Raw genomic sequence first — 21671 nt, 5'->3', positions numbered from 1 at the left:
TGGACTTGAAATCCTTAACTCAAGGTGTAGAACAATTAAGTTATCAAGCCAATTGCATTACTTACTACAACCTGAATTTAGTTTTAAGTCAATTAACACAGAAATCAGAGTTCAAATTACACACAATATTAAGTTGATGTAATTACCAACATTATTACGTCAACACAACTTATAAATTAATGTTTGCAACTTAAAATGTTTATCTAAATCAATTAACTCACATTTGTATCTTGCAACCATGCATTTAATTAAGTGGAGGTGCAAGGTCGCCTGAATTCGTTTTTAGAGTGCAGTGTACCGTCTGGCCAAGTATTCTGACTCTCACTATGCTGCTGATACTCAATAAGACTCTTTGGCAGCTGTTGGCAGCTGTTGGCAGGAACCACTGGGTAATTCCAGGACACGTTTCCAAGCTTTTGGATGTGGGAAGCGGGAAGTGATTACTTACTTACCCCAACAGTGGGTCTTTTCCTAGAACTTTTTCAACTCTCACCAAAGCAGTTCATCAAATGAAATGGGTTTGAAGTGGGAGGTTTAAATCCTGTTTAATCAGAGCAGCTAATGTCCCTGTCATCCCTTGGTCACCTTTACATGAAACCCCTTGCAAGTTGTTAATTACCCACATTTATAGAAGCAGCTTGTTCAGCAGTATTTGGGACATTGTGGTGTCCTGATTTGCCAGAGTCATAATCTGTATAACAGAGATGTCAAGCATATCTGGCCTCCTTTACTCTTGGGTTGTAAACAGTGTTTGCACGGAGGCTCAAACGACTGGTATTTTTAGCTCATTCTCAAACAGCAAAATCACATCATTCATGGAAAACATCTTGGAAATGCGCCAACATCAGTTGCCCTTCAGAAGGCTTTGGCTGAAGTCTTGTGGAGGTATCATCAGTACTTATTTTCCCAGTGTGAAGAGTTAATCAGAACCCCATCAACGTCATCAGCAGCAGCTCATCATCCTCTAATGGCGCTTTTCCACTGCAGGGCCTCGCTCGGCTTAGTACGGTATGGCTAGGCCTTGTTAGGCCAGGCTCACTTTATGCTGCGTTTCCATTACAGTTTAGGACCTGGGGTAGTTACTATAATAACGCAGTGTAGGCGGAGCCGTGACGTCATCTTCAATGCGAACCACAAAACCAACATCAGCCGTTAGCTGTTAGCACTCATAGCTCACAGCTCCTCATATCTGTTCAGAAACTAGACAAAAGTTAAACAAGTACAAACCACAGACTGTCTGTGTCATGGTGAATACAGTCGCTGGTTTATTTATGTCTGTATAGGCATCATTTTGATTGTTGGCTGCTCATTTAATAACTATTAATTTTACTAGTTTGTTGTCTGCTCTTGTGCTTAGTGAATACTAAAGAAGACCATGTCTCTGTGTTAACTGATTAGTTTGTAGACTTATGTTGAGTATTAAACAATTGCGTGAGTGTGAGGGTATTACAATAAATTGGTCAGTAAGTCAGAGATATGCAACTATATTTAACTTTTAGTTTTAATTTTTTTTTTTATAAATGATTATGCAAGTGCCCTTTTTCTCACTTGAGCTCCCGTCCCCCCAAATGTCTGTGCACGTCCCTGTATGGGACCATATACAGTAGTATTTGATTAGTCATCAGAAAAACACTAACATTTAGAATATTGTGGTGAATTTCCAATATCGGGATTATGGTTAATATCTTCATGAGGATCTCAAGAGTTATTGGAAAGAGAGGTCTAGCTCATTTTCATGGTAGAAAATGGTGGCATTGGGATATATATTTTTGGGATATATATCTCTGGAGCAGAGAGAGGAGCTGTGGATTATTGTTATTGATTAATGCATCAGTGTTTCTTAGGGTCAACAACACTAAACTCACAACTTCAAATGAAAGTGTTTAGTTTATTTAATAAAAGAGCACATGTTCAATGTGAAAAGGGACAGTAGATATAGATTAGTTGCAATTTGGTGCTATATATACAAAACAATTTATAAAAAGAAAAATTATAATAATTTTTTTTCTTTTGTTTAAGCACCTTGAATTTCAGGGGGGGCGTGGGGTTCCGTTGGCGGGGCGCAGCGCCTCTACAAGACAATGGTATGGGAAACACTGACTTGTATTTCTTTACACTGATACTTTTAACTTAAATAATAATTGCACTTCCTCCAGCTCTGGTAATATAATAAGTAAATAAGTACATACATATGTAATAAATAAATATACAGTAATATAACGTGGTAGCTTTTGTCGTGAATAGGATAATAGCAGTCTGAAGTTGTGAGAATAGACTGTCACCCACAAGGGAGGAAATGCATCATATTGACAGAGAGACAGTGAGGGGAGAGAAAGTGCATCTGCATCATTAGAAAATCCCACTTGATGCAATGCAGCGTCAAATCCTTTAACAACGTGGATTCCTATGGGCCGGACGCGCGCGGGCCAGCCAAAGGAAAACACTTCCTCGAGTGTGACACTTTGACACACAGCTGATTCAGTGTGTGCATGCCTTCGGTCTCCTCAGCATCCATGGAGTTGCTTGCTCACTATGCCAATTGGGACCTGTAGACCTACTTCTCCACCAGGTGTGTTTGGAAACAATTAGCCAGCACCCATGAACTTTTCGCACCTCCGCGCGCCGCCCCATCCCTCTCACGGACAATGAAGACGACTCGCAGGTGCAGGAGCCTCCTGTCGGTCAGCTTGAACTTCTTCGCCCTTTTCTTCTCCATTACCGCGTTTATAACGACGTACTGGTGCGTGGGGACCCAGAGAGTCCCCAAGCCAAAGTGCAGCAAACTGCGGACTCACCAGTGCATAGACTACGGAGTGAACGAGACGGACCCGAACAAGGTGGTGTACAGCTGGGAGACCGGGGACGACCGCTTCCTCTTCAGACAGTTCCACACCGGCATCTGGTACTCCTGCGAGGAGAACATCCACGATGAAAGTAAGAGTAGAAGGTGTGTGTGTGTGTGTGTGTGTGTGTGTGTGTGTGTGTGTGTGTGTGTGTGTGTGTGTGTGTGTGTGTGTGTGTGTGTGTGTGTGTGTGTGTGTGTGTGTGTGTGTGTGTGTGTGTGTGTGTGTGTGTGTGTGTGTGTGTGTGTGTGTGTGTGTGTGTGTGTGTGTGTGTGTGTGTGTGTGTGTGTGTGTGTAATAATTGGGAGGGATTAATTAGATAAACAAAAAATACGTTTAAGAGACTTATATCCATGTCCTAACACACACGAACGCGCACATGACCAATGAGGGCACGAGATAAATGTGTGCCCCGATGGCAGGCTGACAGGCAGGTAGGCCATCCATTGGTTGTACTTTTTACAGTATTACGGCTTCTACAGATGACATTTTTTTATGGATTTTTTTACAAAGCACTTAAGATATTCATTGCTATCGGATGTTAAGAGCATTCCATGGAATATAACAAAAAGTGTATCTCGAGCCGGTTTCTGAAACTTACCTACCCCACCTTTAACCTACAAAAAATATTAAAACATTGCACCCCATCACCCTCACATTTCACTTGCTCCTTTCCCCTATGTTTTATTTTTATTCTGACAGAGTAGATTATTTTGTCATCATCAGATTATTGTCTGAGCCTACTTAACCTCATTCACATTTTAAAACACAAACCAAAATATATATATGTTCACCTTTTTTGTTGTTGTTGGAAATCATCATTTCATTTGTCATTTTAACTCACTTATTTGTAATAATGCAGCTCTAAATTCAGCTCTCTCTTTTACGTATTCCCTTTCATAAAAATGTAGGGATAATCGCTTCTTCCATTTATATCAGACTACTTATCTAATTGCAGGGATCTAGCCTGAGTATCTGTTTATTTGGTAATGCAGAGCAAGAGAGGCACAGAGGAGTTTCAGAATGAAGTTTCTTTTTTTAAAGGAGAAAAGGATGATTCTCACTCTTCAGTATTGTACTCAGATCTAGGATTTAAGTGGAACACTTGATCGTGTTGGCATGTGATTGCTTAGCCGCTTAATCCAACGGGGGGAAAACCAGTAAATGATGTGTTCACAAGCCTTATCTCTACTGTTGAAGGAATATGGTGACGTTGGTGTAAAGTAATTTAACTAAGGGCTCAAGGACGTGTCACTGAAGGTAACAAACATAACAGCAACACTGCAACTTGTGTAAAATATCTCCCAGCATTCATCTTCAATTCAATAAAAAATGTGCTAACAATCCATATGTTGATATTGTTCAAGACTAGAAATAAAGCACCTATTGAGATAATTTAAGAATTCCTAGCACATGTCTATCTCATCAAGTGGCTGTACGATGGAGGGGAGGGGGAGCACCGGCTTGAGTTAATAAGGATTATGTAACAGCAGCCTTGATGAGTTTTTCCTCAAAACAGCTGTTGCCAAAATCTTTCTACCTAAAGTGTTCCACTTAGAAAAAATGCAGCTACGCGCCCCGCTCGACAGATGACGAGGGAAAACGTCACATCTGCAGGAATGGGTCTTTTTTTACATTGTATTTGTTCATTTGAAAAAGGGTTTCATTATATCTAGGTATATCATTTTTTTAATGGTGTCCAAATAGTAATCGTAATCGATGCTATTTTGTCATTGTAACTCAATGCAAAATGGGCCAAATACAAGAGGATAGATCCAGATGTTGAGTAAAGGTTGCCAACACACCAGCTGGTGACACAGAATTAGGTGCCCGAAAGCAGCTGCATTTCTGACATATGTCTCTTATTCAACATCCTGTTCATTCATTTTTGAATTTATGAACTCTGACCTTGCTGTAGCGGTGTGATCATCAGGCGTCATGGTGCATGCTTTGTCTAAACCGATCCAGAGATACACACCTGGACAGATTAAGAGGACTGAGGCCTGTATCAGTTCAGTACTAAGAGCCTTTATCTTTTGTTTAATCCAGAACATGCCCCCTCTGAACTTCCAGAAACAGGTTAATCACAAATATCTGAACTGCCACATAGTGAATTCAATATGAGAAGCTACTGCTATCATGATGTGCGAAGTCACGACAATATTTTTGTTCTGCTTCAGGTGAGATGTGCAGAAGCTTCATCGACTTGGCCCCTGCATCAGAGAAAGGTGAGTCCACTGCTCATCATCATAAACCATGATCAGAAGTTCTCCAACAATCCCAAGTGTTGTTAAAATGTTGAAACGCAGCCTGAAAGGTTTATTGTATTCTCAAGTCATCCTCACTGATTCTTAACAGACATGGCTATGGGCAAAGAAGGAGATTGGTTGACATTTCTTTCCAACTATATGTCGCTTCAGTGACTTTATTAAAATGATCATGTACAATTGAAAATGTGATTGCAATATAGCCCAATTTTCTAAATGTATATCTTTTTTAATTACACATTTTTAAAGTATGGATTATGTAAATTGAATGTGAAATTCCAATGTTATTTTTGAACAGTTATACTATTCAATTGTTTTACTTAAATAAGCTATTGCTTGTATACATGGAAAATACGGTTACGGTGATGTAATGCACCTTAGTTTCCAAATTTGAATAAGTATTTTATTAGTATTGTCCAATGTACAGTGGAATAGAACTTTCAAAATGATACATGAATACTGCCGAGAACAAACCTTGCGAAAAAATTATCCAAATTTCTTTATTGCATTTTTATTCAATTAGCATTTTACTCAAACAAAACATACTGTACATGTGTGAAAATAATAAGTTTACATTTTCAAACCAATGAAATCCTTCATGGGCTTCTATATGTTTGTGATAATTACCAGATAATTATATATAGATGATTTCAGTATACTCCCTGAAGGCAAATCTGGAACTCTAGAAGTGACCTGTATATTTGTTTATCAATTCGATCAATTTGTAAAGGTGTATTATCAAACATTAATAACAATTAAGTTTAGTAAGGATAAGGATAAGGATGTTCAACTTTGCTATCTGAGAAAATGTCATATCCTGTATTGCAAGTGATTGAATCAGAAGATACTAAAATAATTCAGTTCAATGTGTGTAAATAATAATGTCAACCAGATGAACGTGGCCGTCAAGAAAATGTTGAGTAAATATGTCTCCAAATTTCTACTAAAGGTCTCCAGTATGTCTGGTCTCTTCCTGATCTGTTCATGAATGGAGAGTAAGCTGAGCCCAACATGCTGTTCCTTGCTGTTTAAAGCAGATATTTCAAGAGGAAAGAGCAAAAGAAATGTCTGGGAAAAAGTAGATTTTTCAAGCATTCACACTGTGAATAAAGGCATCAACCAATGCTGTGTGCGAAATTAGCGTCACATCACATTCAGTGTTTCCCCTACCATTGTCTTGGAGGGGCGCTGCGCCCCCCCTGAAATTCAAGGTGTTTAAAAAAAAAAAGAAAATTATAATAAAAAAATAAAAATGGTATCAATATTTATAGCACCAAATTGCAACTAATCTATATCTACTGTCACTTTTCCCATTGAACATGTGCTCTTTTATTAAATAAACTAAACACTTTCATTTTAAGTTGTGAGTTTAGTGTTTTTGACCCTATTTAAAAAATATACATCCCAATGCCCCCCCCGCTCAGGCAGCACCCCGCACCCCCAAAAGGCCAAATCAACTCCTACTGTTCTTATCTTTCACAATAAAAGCCCCACTTATAAAAATTGTCTAACTTTGCACCATAGGACAGCATTTTGGGAAAGAATAACTCAATCAAACAGAGAATAATTCTGAAGAATGAGATGGAGTGAATCAGTTCTTTAACATTTTAGAGTATTCTGTGTTTTAATGTCTTCCTTTGATCCTCAGCAATACACCTGTTGATTGATTCTTGAGAAAGTCAAAGGACATTCAGACATGTGGTTCCATCACATGAAAGACTTTGGACTTATTGTGACTTGCTGTAAATAAACTGTACGTTACATAACACAATGATTAAAATGTTATCGTAATCAAATATGTCCCCCCTTTGCAGGGATGCTGTGGCTGTCGCTGGTTTCTGAGATGTTGTACATCGTCCTGCTGCTGGTGGGCTTCAGCCTCATGTGTTTAGACCTGGTCCACTCCAGCAACGTCATCGATGGACTCAAGCTCAACGCCTTCGCTGCCATCTTCACTGTGCTCTCAGGTAGTCAGGTTTTATTTTGAATGAACAAAGAGGCTTTCAGCACTTGTTTTTATTGCTTTTTGGAGCTATAGTCAAGAGTTTGACATTCCATTAGCCAAAACTTGATAAAAGATAAGCATTGTGTAGAAAGTAGGGCATGAATTCAATAATTTAAGGCAATCAATGGACATTACATTATCTTGTTTACATATTTGCATATTTCATGAGAAGGTTTTACTCTAGTTCAAAACTTGTTGAAGCTTACCATCCTGTTTCTGAAGAATTATTTTTTTATACTTATATTTCTAGCTAACCACATTTTTTCTTTATTGTTTCAGGTCTTCTGGGCATGGTGGCTCATGTGATGTACACACAGGTGTTCCAGGTCACTGTCAGCCTCGGCCCCCCCGACTGGAGACCCTACAACTGGGTGTACGGCTGGTCCTTTTGGTATGACTCCACACTCAAACTCAAAGATTGTACTCACACCATCATCATCCATCATATCATATAAAGCTCTGTTTTATAAATAAAGTTGATTTGAATCAGCCGGTAAGAGGCCAGATGAGCGATTCCCTTCTGGACGTAGCAGCCCCAAATAGTTTGTTGCATCTCTGCTGTCACCTCTCCTTAGCATCACTGTTTCTAATGAAAACAATCCCGAAGCTCTCATGTTATGGTAGGATTAGGCTTTGGTGTGCAAAGCTCCAATGCATGCCTGATTGGAATTGCATAAGGAGATGATATTTCACAATATGCACAGTATGCTGAAAAATCGTTTGCAGAAGCGAAACAATTCAAGACCTTTTGTTGGCATTAACCAACACGCATGAAGTACATGAGGCAATGATGTGATTGTCTGATCTCTCATGTGGCCCAGCATGCTTGAGGAGAATGAAAAATACTTCAATGTGCTTAACACTAATCTCCGCAAACAAAAAATATTGAGAAAAAAATTATCCAAATGCAATTTTGAATTTTGTCTCTACATGGGTGTTCCCCTTTTTTAATCATAACATCCAACACCAGTCACTACTTGTGCTGAATTACTAAGTGATATATATATATTTTTCAGCATGGCCTGGGCGTCCTTTACCTGCTGCATGGGCGCATCAGTCACCACCCTCAACTCCTACACCAAGACAGTCATCGAGTTCAGGCACAAGCGCAAGACCTTTGAGCAAAGCATCCGTGAAGAGAACGCACGGGAAGCTTTTGGATATTACCGCGAACGCTCCATGCAATCTATCTCAAAATCCGTGGAGGTTTATCCCAGCCAGTCTCTGAAAAGCAGCAGGAAAACTCCCATACCTGCGGACTCTCTGGACCTGAGTGACATTGCAGGATCTTTGGGGGAGGAGCAGTGCTGAGCGGGACAGGAAAGATCAGTGGTGATAACTTGATAGATGGAAGAGTTGTTATCGTTCAGGTGGAAAACACTTTGGAGGATTTCAGGCTGTATCATTAGCTCCACTCTTTTTAACACTGCCTTAATTGTGGGTGTGTTGTTGACATTGGAAGTCACCCCTTTTCCTTGAGGCAGTTCCAGGAATGGTTCTGAGCCGATGTCCGTTTGCGAACCATTTTGTTGTGTTTCCACTGCAGAGGTGCTGGCTCTCGGCTGCGTAAATTGGTTGAACTAGGGTACCAACTATTTGCCTGGACAGCACCAAGAGCATAAAGCAGTATACATTGGACCTTTACCTCAGAGTCTGGGACAAAATGTACGTGAGCAACAGCAGTTCATGGCAAGTACCACGAAGAGTAGAAAGTTGTTGGAAAACTTGTGCTTGCTAGTGAACCTAGCCTTGTAAGTATAAGAACAAAATGAGCTGTCCTCAGCGAGGTCCAGCATTTAGTTTTTTTCCCTGGTGTTGCTGGGAAGAGCAGCAAAGTAAACGAGGATGTCATGACGAGGGGCCAAAAGGGTTCATTGGAGCTAGCCCCATTAGCCCTGCCACGGAAATTGTCGTGGTGGAATAGGGGTCATGGGAGATTCTAACCAGCTGATACACTGGAAAAAACGGACATGAGCTAATCGCATTAAAGATGATGTTTCTTCTTTCCTCTAAAATGAAAATGTGAAGTATGCTTTTCTAGGGTGAGGTGCCAAAAAACTGCAGTGATGGCCACTTTAGGCTGGTTCCAACAGCACGTCAATCCCCTAAGCCCCAATGTCGAAATGCACAACTTTACAGCAAAAATAAAAATGTTTACAGCCTGGCACCAAACTGTTTTGTTCCCAGTAGGTTTCCCTGTTCATAATAACTGTAAGGGGGAGGGATCTTTGTTTGCATCATTAAAGAAACCCTATTATGCTTGTATTGGTTTACCCTTTCCTGTTGTGTGCTCTATAGTTTTTCTGCATGTAAACGACAACAGCAAAGGCTAAAATCCCTAAGTTCGTTCCAGAAGGAGTTTCTCTCCCCCATACTCCCCCCCTGCCTGAAACGCCTCCATTGGACTTCTTTGTTTACTTCCTAAAAATAGGAACATCACTATGTAACTATAGGTGACTTACGTAACCCCAGTTCTAAGAGTAACATGAAGTGAGATGTCTCACTATGGGATGCGCCTCATCGCGGAGCAAACAGAAGCATCAATCTCATTACGCCAATCCTGATTGGCTGGTGATCTTGACGTCAGTGTCAGGGAATTCACCCCCTATAAGTAGCTTGCGCCACAACGCATGCGTCATTCAAAATAAGCACCTCTTCTCGCTTCACCATAGCAAGGAGGGCCGTCTGGTGAGACATCTCACTTCATGTTACTCTGAGACTGGGGTTACGTAAGTAACCTATAGTTCTCATTCATAACACTCCGTTCGATGTCTCACTATGGGAAATTGTAGCTCCCGTATTGCCAGACGAGCTTATCTCGAAAATCACCAAACCGACCAGAACTTTAACAGGTAGGGCTCCGACTCAACCAGGTGCCCAGCACTGCTTGAGTCAAAACTGGGAGTAGAACATCCAGACTGTTAAAAGGCGGACAAAAGTGAGTGGCGAGGACCAGCTCGCCGCTTGCACCAATGTCTTGGATGGGAGACATCCTGGACAGAGCCCAGGATGCAAGTCAAGAGAAACTCGCGAACCCGAGGGTGCCTGCGAGCTCTGACTCGTACGGGCCCCACAGCAATTGCTTCCACAAACAGTGGGAGAGCCGTTGCTTAGTAACAGGCTTGCCCTTGTAAGGGATAGCCCAGGACACAGGGGGCTTGGTCATTATGACAAAGCACCCCCGATTATGGTACCACTCATGGGCCAGGCCCATAGAGCCAAGCGCTCTGGATGTGGGTGAAAGATCGCCCCCCCCGCTTGGGACAGTATGTCCCTGCGTAGTGGGAGCTGCCATGGCTGCTGCCAGCTGATATATCTCCGCTAGTCAGTACATAGCTGGCCAGTGTGGAGCTATCAGAATAAGTGTGTGGCGTTGCTCTCTCACTCTGGCCAGAGTTGGAGGTATCAGAGCCAGGGGTGGAAATGCGTACAGAAGGCCCGGGGGCCAATCGTGCGCGAGTGCATCCAAGCCTAACGGTGCATTCAGATCCTGCATCGAAAAGAACAGCTGACACTGAGCTTTGTATATCGATGCGAACAGATCCACCGCGGCTTTGCCGTAACGCACCCACAGCTGGCTCACAATCCTTGGATGTAGAGTCCAGTCTGCATAAAGTGGTGCACCTCTGGACAGCAGATCTGCCCCGAGGTTCATCACTCCCGGTACGTGCGTCGCTCTCAGAGAGAGGAGACGTCTACCGCTCCATAGGATAAGTTTGCGCGCCAGTGTGTGTAACTGGAGAGAACGCAAACCCCCTTGGCGGTTAATATACGATATTGTGGTCGTATTGTCTATCCTCACGAGGACGTGATGTCCCCTGAGGAAAGGCAGAAAGCGTCTTAGGGTGAGAAACACCGCTAAAAGCTCCAGGTAATTTATGTGCGCCCGCTCGAGGTCTCTGCTCCAGAGACCCCTTACCGGGCGACCTTCATAAATACCTCCCCAACCTGTCAGACATGCGTCCGTGGTGACCACTTTCCGTGAAAGGACAGCACCCATGGGCACACCTAGTACTAGAAAAGTCGGGTGCAGCCAGTGGCGCAGTGCCATTACGCATTTCACAGTAACCATCACTCTCCGCGCGCCATGACGCGCTGGGTTTAGTTTTAGGGCGGCCACCCAGCGCTGAAACTCCCTCATGTGTAACGGAGCATCCACACTACAGCTTCAAAAAAAGCTTGGAGCTGGGCGTGTCTGGAGCTTGGGGATTTTATTCAAGCAACACGACCAACAACCAATCACATGAATCTCCCGCCCCCGACATACAAAGCAAAAAACCCCGGGGATTTTATGGGAGCAATATATATATAAACTCCCCAAACAGGCGAAAACCTACCAGTTTCACCCACTGTCTCTGCCACCTCCCTCCATGCCTGGTTCCTCCGGTTTGTATCCCGGTAGGTGAAGAGGGTCTGGTCATACAAAACTGGGTGATTGCTACGGCGATAGTTAGTTTCTCCTCCAACTTTTTTTGAAATATAGAAATGAACGGCGGGATATCTCTCCCAGCTTAGACGCGGTTTGATTGGCTACGGCTTCAGCTGTCAGATTTTCAGAAATGGGATTTGATTGGCTGGCGCTGGCTACTCCGACGTCTCCGGCGTCAGAAGTTGAACAATGTTCGGAGACGGCGGAGACGGACCGCTCTGCTACCCACAATTCAGTTCAGCGAAAAAGCGAGACAACGTGACGTCACCCCATTGAAAGTGAATGGGCAGATTGGAGTTTTCGACACTGTCGACGCTGTCGACGCTGTAGTGTAGACGGGCCGTAAGCGTCCCAGTCGTACGACCAGGATGGCTGACGCCATGAGCCCCAGCAATCGCAGGCATGATCTGAAGAGAACATGTTTGTGCAGCTGGAAAAGAGCAAGACAAGCTCTGAAAGCTTTCACTCTTTCCGCTGACAAGCGAGCTGAAAAGGGCACCGAGTTCAGGCGTAAACCCAGGAAGAGTATAGTCTGCGCGGGGCACAACGTGCTCTTCTCTGTATTTATTATGAAACCCAGGTTGAGCAGGTGCTTAACGAGGACATTTGTCTGCGTAACAGCCTCCTGCTCCGACTGTGCGAGAAGCAGCCAGTCATCCAGGTAGGTCGCCAGGCGAATGCCCTGTTGTCTCAACGGGACTATCGCGGCTTCCGTACGTCGTACAAACACCCTTGGACTGAGAGACAGACCAAAGGGGAGTACTCTGTATTCATAACAGATCCCCTGAAATGCGAATCTCAGATATTTCCTGTGTGGGTAATATACTGGGATGTGAAAATATGCATCTTATGACTGATGTAAAGCAGTCATTTTGTCGCACGAGCCGCAGCAGAGATGTGTGAGTGAGCATTCTGAACTTATATCTTTTTAGATATTTGTTCAGAGCCCTTAAATCAAGTATTGGCCGAATTCCGTTCCCTCCCCGTTTGGGAACGAGGAAGTACTTGGAATAGAAGCCGCCCTGACTCTGCTCGGCGGGTACAATAGATATAGCCCTCTTTTCTAGGAGTGAGAGAATCTCTTTCTCCAGAATGAGGACTGACTCTCCTCGGGCCTGCGAGTGTAGAATGCCCGAGAAGCGAGGAGGGGTGACAGCGAATTGGAGTCTGTAGCCTCGTGTTACTGTCTTGAAAACCCAAGCAGATAATGTGAGCATTTTCCACTGCATGCTCCTTAGAGCCAGTGGAGATGTCACATCTCCTCCTCTCCTCCTCTCTATTTGCTGTGTTATGGGGCCCTCTAGTGTCTGAACACAGTGGTGCCCCTTATCGACAATACCCACCGACACTGCGCATGCGCGTGACGGTGGTGCCTTCACAGCTCCAGCCGGCACTGCGCATGCGCGTGACGGTGGTGCCCTTAAAGCCCCAGCCGGCACTGCGCATGCGCGTGGCGGTGGTGCCTTCACAGACCCGTCAGTAATACGCCTTTTGAGAGATGCCGTAGCTGCTCTCAGAAGGGGAACAATTGGCGGGCTGTTTATTGGCTTCATTGATTTCCTTTTCATTTTTTTGAGCTGCGCCCTCGGCCTGAAGCCTGGATGCGTCAGCGGCAAATGTTTTATGACAGAAGAATCAACCAATGTGTGACATGTGTTTGTGCGGACTTGAGGATGGTGTTTAGGCATCTCTCGAGGTGGCGGGAACACATTCAGAGCTGGAGAATGAACTTCCAGCTCTGTCACGGAGGGGAGAAGGAGGGGCTGTCACGCCGCTCGCTTCTTCTTCCTCGACAGCTGGCCGAAATTCTGGGTTGGCTGAGCCTGAGCTGCAGCCAGAACTGGAGAATTTCTAGGCCAGCTTGCCCTTGTCTCCAGCCTGGGCTGGGGACTCGGGCGGGCTGCGACCTCTGCGTCTTCGGTGCTTTAAACCGAGCAGAGTTCGAGGCAGCATGGGCAGAGGACTGCTGCTGCGAGAGCAGCGGCTGGACCCTTCGAGGGAGGCAGAGGTGGAGGACACATTCAGGGCCCTGGCGGACAACGCTGCCGCTTTGTAGGCCTTTGTAGTCATTGCTGACTGAAAACGGTCCGACTTTTCTGGCAGCGTGGGGTTCCTGCTTGGTGACGGGCTCACCTGTGGTAGAAGGTGAGCCGCTACCAGCGGTTCCATGGGCGGCATGCGGAGCAGGCCGAGCTTCTCCATTCCGTCGCAGTCTAGGGAGGAGGCACCCTGGATTGGTCCTTGTTGCTGAAGGGCCGGTCTCTCCACGAGACCGACACCTCATCCAACATCTCCGGGAATACTGGAAGGAGATGCCTCCTTTTCCCCGCTGCTTGGGGAAGATGTTTTCCCTCGTAGCGGGACCTGGAGGTCTCCTTGGCCATTTTGGGCCATGGGACGTTGAGTCTGGCTGCAGCGCGTTTACACACGGCCTGCAGGTCCATGCTCAGACCGGGTGAAGCTGGTGTGCTATCGTCCGGGAGAGCAGCTCTCGCCTCAGGCTTTGCAGCCTGAGCCGGTGACATGAAGGTGTCCTCTTCCTGTTCATCCGACTCGGACAGGAGGAACGCCAAGGCGTCCTCTTCTTCGTCCTCCTCGTAGCCCAGCTCGAGGACATCCTCCACGGGTGAGACCATGGTGAGGTCTAACCGGGAGCCCCAGTTTGGTAAAGCGCGGGAATCCGTTCCCGCGTGTCTTGTCGTCACCGGGTCCCGGCCTGCCAGGGCGCGGGATTCCGGTTCTGTGGCCATCGCGGATAATGAGCCCCAGACCGACACGGAGAGGGGTTCACTCTCTGTGGTGGACGCCCCCGTGTCTTGACTGCCGGCCGGCGGTACCGTGGACATGGGGGGGTCCTGTTCCGACAGGCTAGCTTGTCGTGCTAACCGTCGGCGGAGGCTCTTAACGGTGAAGCGGACACAATGTCCCCTGTACCCTGTACATTATGTTGTATGTCATCCTTATTGTTGTTCTGTTGTTTTTATGTTACATGTGTAACTAATGTCCTGCAGGTTGTAAGGAAATATTTGTATGTATTCATGCAAACTGTGAAGGGCTGTTAAGGATTTTATTGCTGTGGGGGAGCTGGAACAAGACCCCGCTGTGGTCTCTGGAATGTGATGGGGGGGATGTGTGGATGCTGCAGAGGCTGCAGAGGCTGCAGAAATAGGAGACAGTGAGGGTCAGAGGTGTTTGTTTGAGATGACTGGACCAGTTGTCCTTAAACTCCACCCCCTCCTGTATCATTTGGTATGAAAGCCTATCCGGCTTGCTGTTCTCTCTCTCTCTCCTCGCGTCGCTCGGACTGGAAGGTTGTGGCGGCCTGTGGGCAGGAGCCAGGAGTAGGCCAAACTCCTGACATTGCACATATGATACGATATGGTTGTGTATGGTAATGTATTTGATTGTATTGCATTGTATATTACCATTAAAGTGGATTATTGTTAAACGGTTACTTGTATGCTCTGGGTTTCCTTCATGTAAGATAACGGCTTGTGTAGGGACGCGAGGAGATTTAAGAAAGCGGACGAGTTGTCCACTAAATCTCCTAACAAATGGTGACCTCCAACGTTTCTGAATAAACATGAGCTGTGGAAGGATTCAGACGACCACACTGGGTCGGGAACAAGCACTTTTAGACGCCTCGGACAATAGCAGGGCCCTGTAGGATTGTCTGTAGGCGTTTCAGAGTGTTTTTGAAGTTTGAATGGAGTATACAATGCATATTTTTTACCATGTTAGGAAAGTTATATATAACACGTGAACGTTGATCGCAAGGTATAGAGAGTCCTGCGTGACGAGAAATATAAAGCAGTTAGCGTGGATCTCAGGTAGTATATTCCTGAAGTGACGTAGAAGCGGTGCAGTTCGTGGGCTGTAGGTGTAAGTCCTACACGACGGAACCTGGATGATCGATATTTCAGATCGATCCGCCGTTTATAACTGGGGGTAAATAAGAGTCCAAGACCAAATAAGCGAAAGTGTCAGCGGACTGTTATCTGTTAAATCCTTGGGAGAGAGCGCTAACGTCACCTACATTGTGACGAGACCGGCTCCCGTTTCCCTTGTCTGTAAAAATTCATTTGAAAGGCTGACGTAAACATAACGTTGATCGCAAGGTAGGCAGAGAGTCCTGCGTGACGACATATGTAGCACGTTATCAAGCTAGACAAACTGTACGGGGAATAAATCTGTGTGATTTTTACCTGAATAACCTGTGTGAGCATTGTCTGTGGAAATCAGACATTCGATCAGAAGAGTGAAGCTCATTTGTGCTCTGCTGCTGCCATCTAGTGGCTGAAAAGGGGGGAAGCACGTTAATTGAGTCAGATAAATAAAAGCGAAGTCAATATAGTGCGTATATTTAAATAAATGAGCTGTCTGTAGGTTGTCATTGTTGATTAGTACAGACCTTGTTTTATGTTGGTAAATGTAATGGTACAAAAGCAAGCTATTCATCACAATTGTATTTTTAGGTTATGAATAAAACAAAAAGTAGTGGCCTAAGGGATAAGCAGAAAGGTTTTTGAACGCTTGTCAGTTATGACAGGGCGCTTAGGTTTGCAATGTGCGCCATCACGTTAAAACAGGATTGGTGGCATTTTCAGTTCATTGCTTGCTTCCACACGCCTTCCCCCTCCTTGTCTCTTTCACGACTATAGTTAATGCATTAGAACGATTGTCAACTTGCCGTGTTTCTAGGATTCGGACTCGCTGTTCCGGAACGGCCTTTCAAAATAAAAGCCAAAGGCCGCTGTTCGCCAGAGAGGCCTTCACAATAAAACAGTAATTAGCTTAACAATATATTTAACTTATATTGCGTCCTTAAAATATTGATTTTAATTCATTACAGATCTAACCTGCTTGCAACACAACTTAGATAAACAATTTCAAGTGGTTAAAGGGGGTTTCCTGTCTGGCTCATTTGATTTAGAACTGAAGTAAGGGAGAATAGTGTTTTATGAGTCATTCCTCATGGTTTCTGAAGATAAATCATCAGTTTGTCTGGACTTTGATATAGAGATAGGATCATGGTGGAGAAGGAAGACCTTTTTTGGTTTCAAATTAAAGAAGAGTTTAAGGATGAAGTAAGCAGGACTTCAACTGGTCAAAAGAGATTTTAAAGTTTAATATTCTTGGTTAGCAAACAAGACATCTGATTATTATGTCACACATGATAATCTTGCTATAGAAACTAGCTTAAAATATTGGAGAAAATATGTAGATGTTCTTTCGTAGTGTGTGGAATATGTGATGCTGGAAACATGTACGTTTTTCAATGTATAGGAGAAAATGGTTTCCTGAAAGAGTTATGTTGGGTACATATGTAGCAATGGATGAAACAATTTTTAGAGTGAGTTTTTGTAATATCATTTGTAGACATCAATTAGGTTGTTTAGATGGCATTTAACAATTAAGACAGATAGTATGATTACAAAGAGTCAGAGTGGAAAGGGTTGGATTTATTTAACCTCAGTGTGCTAGATTTTTTATAGGTAATGCGTCCCGAGACCTGGACTCCCCCTCTGAGTTAGAAAAGGCTACGATCCCGACCCTCCAAGCAGACAAAAGACCTAACCCAACGGGAGACTCCTCCTTCTCCATTGAACAGACAGAGAACCAGAGCTGAAACAACAACAACAAGACTGCAGCCAGAACTATCTCCACCTGTGGCATCCAGAACCAAACAGCATGCTGACGGGCAGAGATCTACGCTCATCAGTCCCTCAGACGGGACCATGAAGTTCCAAGCTGAGCACAGGCGCAAAGTGTGGGACATGAGAGCAGAATCTGCCCTCCATAAAAACAGCAGGGAGACTATAAAGGAGGAGATGAAATGTAAAGCAGTGCAAGAACATTGGCATGAGGGCGCATGCAGATGTAACTGGGCCAATGGCTGACAGCGGATGAAGTTACAGCTGATGGACTGAAGAGAACACAGAATCAGAGGAGTTGGCATGGTCGATTAGAAGTGAGGAGGCCGGGGTCACGGCTTGAGAAAACCAGAGGAGGAGAAAAGGAAAACGGGAATGAGTGAGTTTACACATAAACACACTTATTCACAAAATGCACATTTAAAGCATAAATACGTAAAGACAGAAAGATTTATTAAATTAAAAATAGCAGTAAACTATTAGAGTAAAATGAGAACACACTGAGGGTTCAGAGTACAACCATATTCTTCAATCTTTTCATCAGGTTAACAAAATATTCTTTGACATTTTTATTCACGTGTGAATAAAGTAGTGGGATAGTTTTAGGAACCACTCTATAAGACAAATCTTTATCTGTATGGATAATGTTAAAGGGAGAGCTGGTGCCAAGCCAGATATCGTATTCCAATCTAAATAATTGATTTCACCATTGTAGCATAGTTATTACCATGGGAAATATGAAATGACTTCTGTTTTAAATCCTTGATAAAGGAGGGAGTAATGGTTGCATGTTCGGACATCCAGGGTTCCACACACTGCTAAAGAGTTTAACATTGGTTTTTAGGTGGACCAGAATTGATGACATGTGGTTGTTATACCATTGTTATCGTGAACAAAACATAAATAAGGACATAGTATCTGCTTGAAGATGAATGGATTTCATATCCTAGAGGGCATTAGTTATTGTGAAGACTCCACAAGGTATCTACTAATGTATTGTAAAGAACTTGAATTGACTTGATAAATAAGTGAAGATAAGAAGATGTATGGACCATAAATTAGTCAAGTGGTAAATAAAAATAGCGGAAAAGAGGGGAACTATTAAAGGGAAGTGGAAAATCAGTCTAATATACACTGATAAAAAAAAGGGGGGGGGGCATGAAGGAAGTATGCACTGGACTTTTTATTCGTGTGTGAATTTGGTAGTGTTTTAATTTGTTACAGTATTGATCAGTTCAAAGGGAGAGTTTTAGTAACAGCTCTATAAGATCAGATAAATATTTATTTATATAGGTCATGTTGAAGGGAAAGCTGGTTCTAAACAAAATATAGTATTTCAATTTGAGGTACTGGTTTCATGTTCAGACACCCAGAGTTCCACGCACTGTTAAAGAGGGTAACATTGTTCTTTAAGTGCACCAGAATTGAAGATAAATTGATAGAATGAGTTATGGAATAAATAGCAGATCTTTAGAGATCCTAGTAATGTTTTGACACAAGATAGTGATGTACACATGTTTCTGAAATAGATCTATTAGTAATTTTAATACTAATTAGGTGTAAATGAATTGCAGTAATAGTAATAGTACAATAAGGAAGTGACATTTTTTTGGCTAGACACTTTTCAGGGAATGTGGGAAACAGCAAGGAGGGGTTGGAGATATCTTGAACATTATAGTTGTAATTGTGAATTAATAAATGATGGCGCTCCATATATACAGATTTGTATAGACGGAGGATGCTGGCCTGTGCTGGAACATCATAGTCTCTGCAGAGCACGACACATGGCCAAAAAGACTGAGACCAACTGACCGACAGGGTAACTTGGGAAGGCACTGTCAATGACTGACTCTGCGGTGAACCTGACCAAACCTGACTTTACAACCTGACAGTGTGAGTGTGAGTGTGTGTATGTCTGCACCTGATCAGTGCAACTGCATGATTTAAAACGATGACTAATCAAGCATGTTTTGGACTAACACATTATTTTTGGGTGATGTGTGAAATTAGAGGTTTCCTAACATTGCACAAAAGGGGAAACCGTATCTAATCTGCTTCATGATGTTTCACTCCCACAGGAGGTGGCGGTTTGAAGAATGTGAAACTCAAACTATGACATTTGGAATTCTGTTTCTTTTAGGACTGAATGATGGAGAGAAACACTCTCAAGTGTTTACTGGGAAAAAAAATTGGTATTGTCTTATAATCCATTATGACCTGAAGGTTTTCTTCCCATACAGGTTTTTGTTTACACATGAGAATGTGTAAAAAAGGGGGAGTGTAAACTTTACAATGTACATTTTTCATTTAGGGACTGAAAGGAACCGGCTGGCACAACTCGATTGTTCAATCTGACCATTGATTGACAGTTTTAGAATTGACCTGCTCCATATTTGGGGATAACACACTGTTTGATGAATGTTGACATGTCTCTAATATTGATTGAGTTATAGCAGGTAACACAGATAGAGAATCAGTGGCCAAGGGGCTGCTGAGAGAGATGTAAGTCCAGAATGGAATACTGGAGAGGCTGACCGGTGAGTAATGTTTCAACAGACAACATCATGTAACTAGCCTGGTAAAGAAGTAAGAGCCATAGACTTTATTGTTTAGGTCATTATGGGGATATACATTTCATCTACATTTGTAATAGAAAGACATTTGATGACAGTTTGTTGGAATTTTGTATTCATTTTTTAGTAGGATAATATCTAAGAACTGACGGGTAGAAGCAGTATCACCAGGAAGCCATTCACTTTGTTAGTATTGTGATTTTGGTTGTTTTTGAATCCATAAGATTAGTGTGTTTCTTTACCAGAAACATTAGCAGTTCAAATCATATTTAGATTTTTAATGGGATCTCAGGGATTTCATTTAAATAAATACAGATGCTTGTCAGAAATTCAGAGCTATTGAAATATGTTATTTAGTTTACCTAAAGATGTTGGGGTTCTTATTTAGTGGGCACAGTCCAAGATTCTGAAGCAGCACAATTAATTTAGAAAACCTGTGCACACACGTCTGTTGTTTTAAGACACCCCACCAACAGGCTCCAAGTTGCCACGCACTGGTGGGTCAAACAGCCGAGGGCCCCAGAGCCCGGAGCGTAGGCTTGAGGGATTTGTATCAGATTTCTCCACACAGGTTGTGGATGCCAAAAGGGGGACCCGAGACGCAGGAGGCTGACTGTCAACCCCAGGCTCTCCGGCCCCGACCGAGTGACCCAGAGGACATCCCATGCCGTCCGCCTACAAGGAAAGGGGGACAACTGGTACCACTGTGCGGAGCCAGTGTGCGGCGGGGGAAAACACCTGCGAGGACCCTAGACGACATCAGGACGGATCGGGCTCTCATCATGGAGGTCGACTCGGATGCTGTCATCAGCGGATTGGAGGAGAAGGACCTCGAGGACATCCATCCAGCAGTCGTCCCGGGAGGCATCATCATCGGACCGGAGAAGGAAGATCGGGAGGACATCTATTCAGCATCGACTCGGAAGCCGCCATCAGCAAGCCGGAGGAGAAGGAAGACATCTCTCTAGCAGGCAGCCCAGAAGCCGCCGTCAGCGGATCACAGGGGACTCCACTCTCCGCTGAAACAGGAGTGTGGGTTAAGTGCAACAAGACGGTGTATGGAGCCAGCCAGGCCTGCCAAGCTATGGGCAGCCTCTACCATGACAGCTGCTTCACCTGCAGCGCCTGTAGTCGAAGGCTGAGAGGGAAGGCGTTCTACTATGACGCAGGAAGGGTTTTCTGTGAAGAGGACTTTCTGTACTCTGGGTTCCAGCAGTCTGCAGACAAGTGCAACGCAGGTGGACATCTAATCATGGACATGCAGGCCGGCAGGCCCTGGGGAAGTCTTACCGCCCCGGTTGCTTCCGCTGCGTCATCTGCAACGAGAGCCTGGACGGAGTGCCCTTCACTGTGGACACTGAGAATAAAAAGTATGGAGACTCAGCAGACAAGGATGCAGTTTTTTGCAAGTGCCTTGTGTAAATTTCACTCTCTTTTTTAAGAGTGCAAAAGAGGGAATTGTAAGGAAATATTTGTATGTATTCATGCAAACTGTGAAGGGCTGTTAAGGATTTTATTGCTGTGGGGGAGCTGGAACAAGACCCCGCTGTGGTCTCTGGAATGTGATGGGGGGGATGTGTGGATGCTGCAGAGGCTGCAGAAATAGGAGACAGTGAGGGTCAGAGGTGTTTGTTTGAGATGACTGGACCAGTTGTCCTTAAACTCCACCCCCTCCTGTATCATTTGGTATGAAAGCCTATCCGGCTTGCTGTTCTCTCTCTCTCCTCGCGTCGCTCGGACTGGAAGGTTGTGGTGGCCTGTGGGCAGGAGCCAGGAGTAGGCCAAACTCCTGACATTGCACATATGATACGATATGGTTGTGTATGGTAATGTATTTGATTGTATTACATTGTATATTACCATTAAAGTGGATTATTGTTAAACGGTTACTTGTATGCTC

General features: G+C 44.0%; 1 protein-coding gene across 1 annotated transcript; it reads left to right on the top strand.

The window, feature by feature from the left end:
- The first annotated feature begins 2499 nt into the window (after window positions 1-2499).
- Window positions 2500-9315, top strand: LOC117454699 (germ cell-specific gene 1-like protein). The gene is made up of 5 exons (XM_034093832.1): window positions 2500-2934; window positions 5024-5071; window positions 6925-7077; window positions 7395-7506; window positions 8132-9315. Exons 1-5 carry the CDS (start codon window positions 2646-2648, stop codon window positions 8424-8426), a joined length of 897 nt encoding a protein of 298 aa, XP_033949723.1. The 5' UTR covers window positions 2500-2645; the 3' UTR covers window positions 8427-9315.
- Window positions 9316-21671: the final 12356 nt, after the last annotated feature.

The sequence above is a fragment of the Pseudochaenichthys georgianus genome, chromosome 1 (assembly GCF_902827115.2).
Source record: "Pseudochaenichthys georgianus chromosome 1, fPseGeo1.2, whole genome shotgun sequence".
Taxonomy (NCBI): domain Eukaryota; kingdom Metazoa; phylum Chordata; class Actinopteri; order Perciformes; family Channichthyidae; genus Pseudochaenichthys; species Pseudochaenichthys georgianus.
Note: the sequence above shows the minus strand (reverse complement) of the source record. Positions and strands in the feature narration are given on the sequence as shown.